The sequence below is a fragment of the Petromyzon marinus genome, chromosome 45, assembly GCF_048934315.1.
Source record: "Petromyzon marinus isolate PM22_M1 ecotype Great Lakes invasive population chromosome 45, UKy_Petmar_22M1.pri1.0, whole genome shotgun sequence".
Taxonomy (NCBI): Eukaryota; Metazoa; Chordata; class Hyperoartia; order Petromyzontiformes; family Petromyzontidae; genus Petromyzon; species Petromyzon marinus.
In genome coordinates, this window is record NC_133711.1 from 3251509 (window position 1) to 3265324 (window position 13816).

A 13816-nucleotide genomic window follows, 5' to 3' on the forward strand; every position below is an offset into this window, starting at 1 on the left:
CACACCGCACCAAGTACAAAGTTGAGGCTGAGTCGGCTTAGGGGAGGCCCAAGATCGGTTCAAATAAATGTTACTGGTGTTAGCCGTGAGCGGGATTCGAACTCGTGTCTCTGGGTTCGTAGCGCAGCACACTAACCGCTACACTACCGCTCCCCACTATTCACATGCCACGTACACACACACAAACATTGACACTGATAAACACACACACACGTGGACAAATCGTCTCTCGCTCGACGCAAACGCAAGACGCGTTCCACACGCGGCGCGGTGAGACTAGAGTAATCGTGGAGGGCATGCAATCACACCTAATTGTACGTAATAGTAATTCTTAGTGGGTGTACAATAGATCATTATTATACACACTAATTATAATCAATTAATCTCCAGTGAATATGGAGAGGGCCGTGGCGCAGTGGTTAGCGCACTGCGATAATCAACCCAGGTGTACCCGAGTTCGATTCCTGGCCACGACTAACATCAGTGGCGAATGTAAACTTCTTTCGCACCATACGTAGCCAACCGTGCTAATCGGAGGTGCGCATGATACAACTCCCATTCCGTATCGGTCATGGGGGTTGTTTGGCCATATTTCACCACGCTGGTCAGCGCAGGCTAGTGAAGGGATTAAGGCTGATACAGGACCGATTCCAGAGACCGCTGGCCACTGATGCTAGCCGTGGCCGTCATGGTGTGTATACGAGGTGAGCGAATTAGCGGTGTGGTCAAAATAAAAATCATAATTATTTATCCTGGAGAAACCCGATGAGCTGTGAAGCTCTTCGCCACACATGTCGTCCAGCATGGGCGCGGGTCAGAGAGTTACAACAAACAATACAAACACACGGTAGGAGTGCAAAGCAAATCACTAAAAATAATTACATGAACTAAAACTAATTTTGTTTTTTTATTTTACCAGGTAAAGCCCACTGAGCTATGGGTTATTTTTCAGAAGCGACCTGACGGCAAACGATAGTTCAACGAAGTGGCTTGTCACGTGGACATTTATTTCAGCCAACTACTCGAAATGCGTGTTGCTTCTAAATGTGGAGGGAGAATCCGGGGGACCCGGAGAAAAATAATCCACGCAACTACGGGGAGAGAAAGAGGGAGACACAAGCAAACTCCGAACAGACAGGCATCAATCTTGATTTGAAGGCATCGTCAGAGTGGGGATCGAACCCTGTATCCCCCAAGTTTATGCGTTCAAACACAGCGCGAGATACACATTCAAATACGCAGCCGCACGATGTTTAATTAATACTGTCACGAATTACACATACACACCAGATATATAGACGCATACTAATCCATCCGTACGCCTTCACATACGAGTCTACGCGTGCATATATTTGTCTCCTCGGTACTGACGCTGGCACTGCGCACCAGATAATTGTTTAAGGCTGAGTCGACCTAATGAGGAGAGGACAGAGAACTGCTTCAGACATCGCTCGCCACTGATGTCGGGACTGCTGGCCGGGAATCGAATTCCAGGTCGCCGGGATTGGTAGTGCGGTGCTCTCACCACTGCGCCACCGCTCCCCATTCATATGCACACACGCAGTGCACCCGTGTCTCCCTCGTCTCGTGTATCCACGTGACTGTGTCTCCCTGTCCCTGTGTCTCCCTCGTCTCGTGTACCCACGTGACTGTGTCTCCCTGTCCCGGTGTCTCCCTCGTCTCGTGTATCCACGTCACTGTGTCTCCCTGTCCCTGTGTCTCCCTCGTCTCGTGTATCCACGTGACTGTGTCTCCCTGTCCCGGTGTCTCCCTCGTCTCGTGTATCCACGTCACTGTGTCTCTGTGTCCCTGTGTCTCCCTCGTCTCATGTATCCACGTCACTGTGTCTCCCTGTCCCTGTGTCTCCCTCGTCTCGTGTATCCACGTCACTGTGTCTCCGTGTCCCTGTGTCTCCCTCGTCTCGTGTATCCACGTCACTGTGTATCCCTGTCCCGGTGTCCCCATGTTCCCACGTCCCCGTGTCGTCAGTGAAGCACGTAGTCGGCTTTCGCCACCAATATTATCCATAATAGAGTTTGTTTTGGGTTAGCTCGCGTAAATATGTGTGTCGTGAAACGCGCCACCACCCGACAAACCCAATTAGTAAGGTTTGTCACATTCTTGGTTCTTTCGGTAAAGTCACGTAGAAGGGAAACAATAAAATAATAAAAGTATAAAACAATACAATTCTCACGACGTTTCGACTGCAACACAAGCAATCATCATCAGGTGTGAAAACCACAGCAAGAAAATTTGAAAAAAGTGGCTCGTCCATCTGAATAACTGCCAAATCGCTCTCCGTGGTGCTAACGTTAAAAAACCAAGCATATGAATCCCTGCAATCACGAAAGCTTTCAATCAAAATTTAAGGTTAGTCACGTTTACTAAACGACACAATTCGTTACGAGTTCAGCACCACCGGTGCGTTGGAGAGTAAACCGACAACATTTACAATCCGAGTACGACGTTTCGCCAGTAATTACGACTAGCATCATCAGGCGACAGCCAGATTTGTGGAGAAATCCTCCTCCTGTTTCGTTCCTTAAATCCCCGTGCCGCTCACACATCCCTGTGCCATCGTCAGGTAGCCGGGCCGTGTGTGCACATCATCGCCGGCAGTCACACCGTGAATCGCGCCAATCATTGCCCCACCGCTCCACCCTACACGTGCCCAGCACTGGGCACATACGCTCTCCAGACGCACGCGGAGGAGGTTAGAGCCGCCTCCTCCTCCTCCTTAATAAAGCCGATTATGTGGCGTCCCAATAGATTTGCGCCGTGCCGAGCCGCATTCACGTCTCTCGCACAATAAGCCAGCCAGGGAAAGCCGTGCGCTGGGGCATTTCACACACACACACGCACAGACGCGCACACACACACACGCGCGCGGCGTATCGCACAGAGAGACACACGCGTACGTAGATCGATACACACAACAGCAGCAGCAGTGGAGCGGCGTATCGCACGGACTACAGCCGCTCACAACTGCGGGTCTCCAGTTCGACGCCTCCTTTCTACGTGGTCGCACTGAGATTGCTGCGGCTGCCGCTACACCTGCTTGTGCTGGGTTTTTTTTTCATATCGCTGCTGCTGCTGCTAACATAGCTGCTCGGGGCTTGTAGTGGTGGTGGATGCAGCAAATTGCGTTGCTTACTGCCGCTGTAGCGACTGTCACAGCTGCTGCTGCTACTCCCGCTTGTAGTGGTTAGTCTCCTACTGCTATTGCCGCTGCTGTTGCTGCTATAGCTACTCCTGCTGCTACATTTACCGCCGTCGTTGCTACAGCTGCTGCTGCTACTGCTGTAGTGGCTGCTCCTACAGCTGCTGTCTACGATGGCTCTGCCGTGTTCGAACTGCGACGGTGGCTCCATTGGCCGTGTGGCCTGGGCCGGTATAAGTTCGAGTCTGGGTGACGTTACGAAGAAGAGGCGCTGGACGATGATGATAACGACGATGATGAGCATGATGATGATGAGGAGGAGGAGGATCGTTGTGGTGGTGATGATGTTGATGACGGCGATGATAACATCGGCGGACGACGCGATCCCACGGGAGGATCTGGCTGAACCCCGATTTGGACGGCTCCCGGCGGCCCAACGGGGTCTGGGATGTGGGGATCTCGAGACGCGGAACCGGTAAGAGGACACGGGGACACGGGGACATGGGGACACAAGGACATGGGGACACGGGGACATGGGGACACGTGGACACAAAGACACGGGGACACGTGGTCACAAAGACATGGGGACACGGGGACATGGGGACACGTGGACACAGGGACATGGGGACACGGGGACATGGGGACACAAAGACATGGTGACACGGGGACATGGGGACACGGGGACATGGGGACACGGGGACATGGGGACACGTGGACACAAAGACACGGGGACACGTGGACACAGGGACACGGGGACATGGGGACACAAAGACATGGGGACACGGGGACATGGGGACACGGGGACATGGGGACATGGGGACACGGGGACATGGGGACACGTGGACACAAAGACACGGGGACACGTGGACACAGGGACATGGGGACACAAAAACATGGGGACACGGGGACATGGGGAGACATGGACACAGGGACATGGGGACACGTGGACACAAAGACATGGGGACACGTGGACACAAAGACATGGGGACACGTGGACACAAAGACATGGGGACACGTGGACACAAAGACATGGGGACACGTGGACACAAAGACATGGGGACACGTGGACACAAAGACATGGGGGCATGGGGACACGGGGATAGTGGAACACAGAGACATGGAGACACGGGGACATGGGGATAGTGGAACACAGAGACATGGAGACACGGGGACACAAAGACATGGGGACACGGGGATAGTGGAACACAGAGACATGGAGACACGGGGACATGGGGATAGTGGAACACAGAGACATGGAGACACGGGGACATGGGGACACGGGGATACGCGGACATAGCGATATGTTAGAATTGAGAGATTAGTACGCTGGGATAAGGAGACATGGAGGTAAGCGGACACGGGTACACGGGACCGTGCGCGTGTCTGTATAAATGTGAAAGGTGGCACAGTGGTTGGCGCACAACGCCTAAGACCGTGGCCATCCGGGTTCAATGCCCAGCCACGGCAAACGCAACATGAAATGGGTACACGTCACGGCGTGTAGACATCAGCACGGGAGAGACAAAGGCGGCCAGTTGTGATAGCCGCACAACTTACATGTGCGCCGCATAAGGCTCAAGGTGTGCTTGCTAACAGCACCTGCCCAGACAGAGTCCACATCGTCCACCGGCTTTGTCTTTTTCCGTGCACATCGGTGGCAGCTTGAATCATTGCCTCCCCTAGGTCGACTCAGCCTTAAATTAATACCACTTTCGGCTACATGCTCATGAACATCGCATTAGGAGGCAGCCGCGTGTGTATATTTGTGTGTGTGTGTGCGCTACGAACCCGGCGACCCGAGTTCGAATCCCGCTCACAACCAACGCCGGTGACGATTATCTGAATCGGTCCTGGGCCTACCCTAGGTTGACTCGGTCTCAAATGGGTACGTGGTGCGATGTGGAAACATCGCCAATGGGGAGACAAAGGCGGTCGGGCGCCGTGATGGCCACCCACCCCCTCTCAGTGTGGCGTGCTGCTGCTACTGACTGACCGTGCCTGACTAAACGTTGATGGCCGTCACTCAGTGATTTATGTAAAATTATAATGACGTCTTCGGAAGGCTAGCCAGAAAGGTGACATTTAGCACGGATTAAATGTAATATATCCTCACAACTAGAAATAATCCGAAAATCGAAAAGTGCAAACTATATTTTAAAAAAATAAATCCAAATTAGGATTAGAAAAATGAGAGCGGAGAGATTTGATTGATTGCTCTGACAGTGCAGGGTCAGCCCAGAATTCCACATCGAATCCCGCTCTTACAACAAGAAAAACAACAAGAAAAACACACGACCCAAGCAAATGACCTACAAGTGAACCGAGTAATTCGCCTTCGTTGGAGTGTGACGCTAAAGCCGATAGAAAGCGCACGAAGCTTAACCGTGGGGTTCACTTCGCGCTTTCGTCGGCTGCTCTGTGAGCCCGGTGACCCGAGTTCGATTCCTGGTCACGTTGTGGCATTGGTTGCATCGGGGATCCCCAACCCCCGGGCCGCGAACAGGTTCCGGTCCGTGGCCTGTTAGGAACCGGGCCGCACAGGAGCAGCAGCAGGAGGTGAGAGCGGTGAGTCCGCGCGTGACCAGCCCCCATGATTTTGTTATTTACCACTTCCATCCGAGCCTCTTTCCCGCACTGTGCACTTGCCTCAGTCACAGTGTTGGTAAGCCCACAAGCTCTAACCCCCTAGTAGCCAACATGAGTTAAAAAAAAAACAAACGTCGCTGGAGAGCTTCTTTGAAAAGGGGGACAGACCCAATGATGACCTCCCCCACACCCCACACGGTCCGTGAAAAAAAAATTTTGTCTTCAACGAAACCGGTCCCTGGTGCCAAAAAGGTTGTGGACCGCTGGCGTTACACGGTGGGCCCTCAACTAGCTCAGCTCATATTCTTAGCTCTTTCGGTAAAGTCACGTTGAAGGGAAACAATAAAATAATAAAATATATATAAAACAATAAAAAATTCTCACGACGTTTCGACCATAACACAAACGGTCGTCTTGCCGTTGGTTTTTCACACCTGATGATGACCGTTTGCGTTATGGTCGAAACGTCGTGAGAAATTTTTATTGTTTTATATATATTTTATTATTTTATTGTTTCCCTTCAACGTGGTGACTTTACCGAAAGAGCTAAGAATATGAATTACTGCAGTCACGAAAGCTTTAAATCAACATTTAGCTCAGCTCAACCTAAATTGAGCGCCTCGTGTGGTCACTGAGAAGACAAAGCCGTCCCGGTGTGCATGGTCTTAGTCCTAACACATTCTACATTCTTATATTCTTGGCTCTTTCGGTAAAGTCACGTGTAGATAGAAAAAATAAATACAATTATTCTACATTGATCACGAGTGCTCGCTGACGGTGGGCCTACTGTGACAATGCTCAGGTTAAACCCTGGCGCTTAGTATTTATATACTTACAGGATTAATATTGTATTAAGCAATTAGATAGATTATTATATAAAAGTAGGTTTTACCCTCAATGGCTATAAAACAGTTGTGTTAACATGTCAAAACACCAAACGGAAACCTTTTGCAAACAAAAACATGCTCTGGTAATATGTGTATTGTCTTTGAAACTGATTGATCCACACCAGACTAGATAGAGCCTCGCTATGTCAATCAATATTGGTGGCAGGGTTTTTCAATAAGATAGTTATTTTAAGAAAATCGCCTCTGCTCACGTTACATTTTCCTAAACAGGAACCAGTCGATCAAACGGTTGGCATGCTCCAGTATAATAAAGACAAATATGTGACCATTTTTATTTTGCTGTATTGTACAAATACTAAGCTGTACTACCCGGCTTCGCCCGGGACCTGGATCCACCACGCGCGGCCGCCTTTGTCTCCCCAGTGGCGATGCTCACACACCACAGGAGTTTACTCGTTTGATGCTGAGTCGACCTAGGGGAGGCCCAGGAGCGGTTAGAAATAATCGTTACCGGTGGTGGCCGTGAGCGGGAATCGAACTCGGGTCGCCGGGTTCGTAGCGCGGCGTAGCGCTAACCGCTACACTACAATGCGTTTTGACGTCACAGCTCACTAGCTGTGCAAACAAAATATGCATTATTGAGCTCCCCCCCCCGCCCCCCCCCCCAAAAAGTGCATTTTTTATAATTTTTGCATGGTGTACAGTCTGGAAAGTACCCACATGGCAAATTTCAAGTTTGTTGCATGTCGGGAAGTACGCTAAACATTTTGAACAGACACACATATTCACAACTTTGCCTTTTATAAATATGGAGATGTAACATTGCGGAATGAGCAAAGCACAGCAAATCGACTTACTGAATCCATCTGTGTGGAGATTTGTTATCTTGTCGTGTGCCAGAAAGAGTTTTCTGCCACACCAAGTCAAAAAAACTCGCTTTTGGCATTGGCCAAATATCCCAAGTTGGCAGGACCCTCCTGAAAAGAGTTGTGGGACTCGGTGAGACTCTCTTCGATGCATAAAATAACGTTACTATTATTTTAATTAAGCTGCTATATTGGTGCTGAGCAGGACGGGATTGTGGTTTTAATTGTTTTAACCGAGAGGGAGAAACATCATTTGTAATTGAATTTAAATATGATGCACGAATGATGGCGTCTGTATGTCTATGTGTTTGTTTGTTGTTGTTGTTTATTGTTGTTGTTTGTTGTTGTTGTCAGTGTCAAAACGTTTCTGATCCGCACGTCACAGCCGACGATACCCACTGATTGAAAACTTTCTCCTTCGGGAACTTCGGTTTGCTACGAATCACGATCACACTCACAACTCCACTCCACGCTGGTCTTGCCCAGCTCCTTGTGTCGCCCCAGTGGCTGCCTAACATAGCTCACTGTAAGTGCAGGCACGCTTGTTCGCACACTTTTCATTATTATTATTTTTGTCTGCAATTCTCATCGTGAGTGTCCATGATATAACAAGTTCAAATTAGATGCGAGATAAGACAGAGACAAATGAAAATAAAATAAAAAGTTCCATGGAAAGACGAATATGTTTAATGTGCGCGTTTTAATATCAGTTGCTGCTGTGTGTGGAGCCATTGCAGACTCTGCCAAGGAATTCGATTTTCTGGGGGGAAACTGGAGCAGTCATCCGAGCTATGCACTTTTAAATCATCTAGATTGAAAACTCATTTCTTTAGAACTACTTTGTATGCTTAGTTTGTTGTCCTTCCCCGCACCTCCGATGACAATGGTTGGCTATACGTATGGTGCGAAAGAGGTTCAACATGCATACATTATGGAATGGCTTTGATGCACATACTGTATGTATGTTGAACTTCTTTTGCACCGTACGTAGCCAACCGTGCTGATGACAGAGCCGCAATCAGCACACTCCCGAGTTTTCAACTCGCGTGTCCACAACTTTTGTTAATCCATTTGCCGAGTGAAATCGTTGAATTCGGCGCTTCTCCCCCAGAATTTCGCTGGAGTCGAACTTTACATCCGTATTTGTGACGATCTTCAATTGTTTTGTTGTAGCGTATTTCTTTTTACGTGCTTATGATTATGACCATGGTAACCTGATTTGGGTGTTACTTTCTTAATTTTAATCGAAGCCTTGTTTCTGAAATCCAGTTTATAATTATGTATTCATCAGGGGGTTATCTCCTGATGCATCACGGTGACGATATGTTAACTACCTCGCCTGGTATATAGGAGGTCGTGGGTTCGATCCCGACCCTGACGCCTGCTGAGTTCGCATGTTCTCTATGTGGTCGCGTGTATTTTTCTCCGGGTCCTGCGTTGTTTTTTTTTTCCCTGTACATTTCGACATGATAAGCCACTTCGTTGGGATATCTTTGTAGACAGTTTGTTTCTGAAAAAAGCTATATAGCTCAGTGGGCCTTTTCTGGTCAAATACAAATTTGTTTAATTTCGATTTAAAGCTTTCGTGACTGCAAGGATTCATCTTCTTTGGTTCTTTCGGTAAAGTCACGTAGAATGAGAATTGAAGCACTGTCGTCCCGACAGTTCTGTTCTTTCACCTGATGAAGGCTACTTGTGTTGTGGCCGAAACGTCGTGAGAATTTTATTGTCTTATTTTATTTTATTATTTTATTCTCATTCTACGTGACTTTACCGAAAGAACCAAAGAAGAAAAATTAGTTTAGTTTAATAGTAACCATCGTGAAGATGGAGCGATTCTACGATGCGCAGGAGCAATATATAGAATTGTGACAATCGCAGGATTGTAAGGGATGGTGATGGCACTGAGATGCATTATTGATTTCAGCAGTGGATTAATATATGTGTGCCAGGAATTAAACTTCATTTTCACGTAAGGAGGATGAAGATTACTGATGGGGAAAAAAACACTTGACCAGGTGGTGTAACTGTGAACAATATTAACACCAGCGAGATCAGTTGATGGTTAACAGCGAGCAGCTCTGTTCACTGAACGTTAACACAGACAGATGAACTATCTCAATTAATTAAACGACGCCTCACTCATTCTTCAATTCAATAAGGGGAATACATAGCGACGTCGAGGGATCACCAGACACTGAATATAATTCAAGGCTATAATCTACACCATTTGGAATTACAGAGCCATTAGATTACACATCCATTAACCTCTTACCACACACGTAGGTAAATTGACAAAGTTCACTCGGAGTGGAATAACGGGCGAATCAGAGACCCAGCGACTACGGGAGGAGCAAGCGAAATTTGGAAAAGGTTCATCTACTTTGGAGCACTCACATCAAACCATAAGCAAGATTCTGGGAAAGACCAAGGGATTTCAATAACCATGGTGCCTGATCGTTGGAGGCTATGATTCTGTATTGATACAGCCATCCAAATTCTGGCAAAAACCCAACCGTTAAAATGAAAACTACTTTATAGAATATTAAAAACCGATTTACAAAAATGTAATAACCACAATTACACAAATACGTATACACACGATAAGCCACTTCGTTCAGCTATCATTTGTGGCCAGGTCGCTTCTGAAAAAGAGCTACTTAGGTCAGTGGACCTTACCTGGTCAAATAAAAAAAAATAGTTTAATCGTTTACTTTAAATAAGAGATTAAGCAAACGTAATGCAGTATACGAGGAGCGGTGTCGCTATTGGTTCAACGCGTTCATACAACAGGTTCGCTGGGCGAGATACCTGGGAGAGGAACGTTCACAAAAATACTTTGAGTATTTATTTATTTATTCCTAGGGCAGCCATTGACAGGGGACTGGGATGCTCTAAAAGTGTGAAATAAAGAGGCGATACGAACTCAGAAAGCAACAGCAACCAGTCTACCGTGCAGCGTTGTTGGTGGTGGCTATGCACGTGGCCTCTCACCCAGCGAGGATTGGTGGATCACCACACGTATGTATGTGTATGTATGTGTACGTGTGCTGAACTTCTTTCGCACCGTATGTAGCCAACCGCGCTAATCGGAGGTGCGGGGGGAAAAAAAACAACAAACTAAACACAAAGTTGCAAATGAATAGGTTTTCAATTTAGATTATGTAGAAGCGCATAGCTCCAGAGATTTTCTCGTATCGGGAAGGAAGAGCGTTCCAGACGGCCGGCAGAAGCGCATCTGAGAAGCGCCGCGTGGTGATGCGGTGACCATCGCCGTTGTTCGATGTCCAGCAGCCAAAAGCCGCTGCCGCTGCTGTGAGGATAACGACCGGAGTTGTCGTGATGGTGGTGGTGGTGGTGGTTGACGCTCCTTCAAAGATGTTGTGGAACTCACTCCCCGTAAGCGTCGAAGTAGGCGCCTTGGCCTGGCTGGCCAGGCCAAGGCGGTTACAGCAAGCGGGCTGATCTCCATCTGTTTCCGTCTGCCCCCGCTGTGCGATTTCCCACAGGTGCTCCCGTTTTTACCTCCTGCCACGTGAATTCACAATTAATATAGCGGCTGAAAACATCTTATTAAATAATAACCCAATGTTGCAGGACTCGCCGCGGCTATCGTGGATAAATGTTTTTTTTATTATGATTTGAAATAAGGCTTTTCATCTGTGAATGTATGATGAGTTTGCGTGTTCTCCCCGTGCATGGTCGCGTGGGTTTTCTCTCCACATTTAGAACCAACAGCCGTTTAAAGTTTTTGGCTGCTATGCATTTCCACTTGATAAGCCACTTCGTTGAGCTATCTTTGGTGGTCAGGTTGTTTCTAAAAAAAAAATAAGAGCTATATAGCTCAGTGGACTTTACCTGGTCAAGTACAAAGTTTAGTCAAAATCTGCCATGGCGAATGGATCGGAAAGATGAACCTGACAAAGTTGTCCATTATTTCTCATGCAGATTTTTTTCTCATGCTTAACTAGTTCGACCAAAATAATGCATTTAACTTTTTTGACTAACCGGTCAAGATTCGGGTTCCATTCGTCAGTGTCTGACCCACAGAGACACGAACACGCACAGACACACACACGCGCGTGTGTGCGCGCTCGCTAATGTCCCCCTGGTCTAGCTGTACAGACTAAGGGGCTGTTAGCAAGTAAGCAAACCTCACCCGGTCGCCGTAAATCTCTCCCGCGTTTGTGTTTACTTACACGGTAACGTTTAATATCGATAGAGGGCAGGTACAGGGGAGGTTTCCGATATCACTCGTCGCTGCTCCCTCCATACCAATATGCACACAACATCAACAACAACCACAACAACCGCCATTCGCCACTAAGTGGTGGGGACGTCACCACGGCGCTTGTGCCAGGTTAAGTGCACTTAAGGCCACGTGAAGTGTCGAACGCCCGCTGGCAGGAGGTCACGGGACAGACCCAGGTGCCATGGGTTGACTGACTGAGATGACTGACGGATGCACCACCTGTGCCCCCTATTGTGCCAACTTGCTGTGCTTTATCCGCCCGGCGCCCCGCTCGTTGTTGTGAGCGTCGCTCATAACAACGACTGCCTCCAACTGCCCAGTAGCAGCGGCGTCCTTCACGAGCCTCCTCCACAGAGGCCGATCTTGGCACCGCTGGTACCGGTCATCGGCAAGTCCACTTAGCTTCACATCATCTTGTACCGCATCACACCCAACATACACAAACATATACATAAAGGCACAAGGAATACGCAGTGGCACATAAACACGTTCGCGAATAAATACAAGTATTCTGATTCGCGCGCTGAGCTACCGACCAATAACAGTGACGAACATTTGAACCGGTCCCGAACTTCACGAAGGTCGCCTCAGCCTGAATATGATGACCTGGTGCGGCTTAAACATCAGCACTGGGAAGACAAAGGCGGCCGGACGTGATGTTGGCCGCCCACCTTTAGTGTGCCGTGCCAACCTTACTTAGTCGCCAAAAGCATTTGCCCTAGCAGTCTACTAAAGGCTATACGGGGAATCTTTGTCTTTTTTTTGCCTCTTTGTAAATAATATGCGTGGATATCAATGCCTTCAGGGTCAACGGGGATATGTTCGCTTTTTATCGGCTTTAGCGTCACACTCCACGTGTACACATGCGGGAGCGGTGGCGCAGTGGTTATCGCCCTGAGCCCTGGCAAACTGGGTTCGATTCCCGGTCACGGCTGACACCAGCGACCAAAGGCAAAGATCCCCCGTTTATCCTTAACAGGCTGTTGGGGCAAGTGCTGTTAGCGAACACATGATGTAGGCCGCAACGGTACACGAGGGGGTGGGTGGCCAGCACCACACCGAGCCGCCTTTGTCTCCCCAGTGACGATGTTTACTACACACCGCACCAGGTACTCATCTGAGGCTGAGTCGACCTATGGGGAGGCTCTGGACCGGTTCAGATAGTCGTCACCGCTATTGGTCGTGAACGGGAATCGAACCCGGGCTCGCCGAGTTCTTACGCCACCGCAACCACTCGGAACCCACGGCGACAACCCCGCGTTGACGGGCGTGGTGAAGTATGGTCAAACAATCCTACAATGCCGTACACGGAATTGGAGCGAGGGAGACTTCGTCCAGCAGTGGATCGACAAACGGCTGTAAATGGTCACAGTTCATACTTAATGCGGCGATTATTGTGGCTCGCGTTCTTCTCGTTTCGTCTGGGAATTAAAGAAAAAAACGGGTCGAGGTTTTTCTCTGTGAATGATTCCCCCACCACCACCACCACCCCGCAGCTGCCCCGTGCGAGAGCCGCTCGGGGTGAACAAGCGGCACGGACACCGCGTCCCGGGCCTGACCCAACAATTTAGCCGATAACATTCACGGCTAGGAAGCGCGTGCGTGTGTCTGTGTGTGTGTCTGTGTCTGTGTGTGTCTGTGTGTGTCTGTGTGTGTCTGTGTGTGTATCTGTGTGTGTGTCTGTGTGTGCGTGTCTGTGTGTGTTTGTGTGTGCGTCTGTGTGTGCGTCTGTGTGTGCGTGTCTGTGTGTGCGTGTCTGTGTGTCTGTGTGTGTATCTGTGTGTGTGTCTGTGTGTGTGTATTTGTGTGTGTATCTGTGCGTGTTTGTCTGTGCGTGCGTGTGTCTGTGTGTGTCTGTGCGTGCGTGTGTGTGCATGTGTCTGTGTGTGCGTGTGTCTCAGCGTGTGTCTGTGCGTGCGTGCGTCTCTGTGTGTGTGTCTGTGCGTGTGTCTGTGTGTGCGTGTGTGTCTGTGTGTGCGCGTCTGTGTGTGCGTGTCTGTGTGTGCGTGTGTCTGTGCGTGCGTGTCTACTTCGCGGGGGAGCGGTAGTGTAGTGGTTAGCGCTACGCTGCGCTACAAACCCGGTGACCCGAGCTCGATTCCCG

At 49.0% G+C, this 13816-nt stretch overlaps 1 protein-coding gene across 1 annotated transcript in view; it reads left to right on the forward strand.

Annotated features, from left to right (window-relative positions):
* Positions 1-2634: 2634 nt before the first annotated feature.
* LOC116952113 (neural-cadherin-like) overlaps positions 2635-13816 on the forward strand; it is a 75010-nt gene continuing 63828 nt past the window's right edge. The window contains exon 1 of the mRNA XM_076074043.1: positions 2635-3635. Within this exon, the coding sequence (XP_075930158.1) occupies positions 3334-3635 (302 nt within the window). The 5' untranslated portion in view covers positions 2635-3333. The remainder of the gene's footprint in view (positions 3636-13816) is intronic.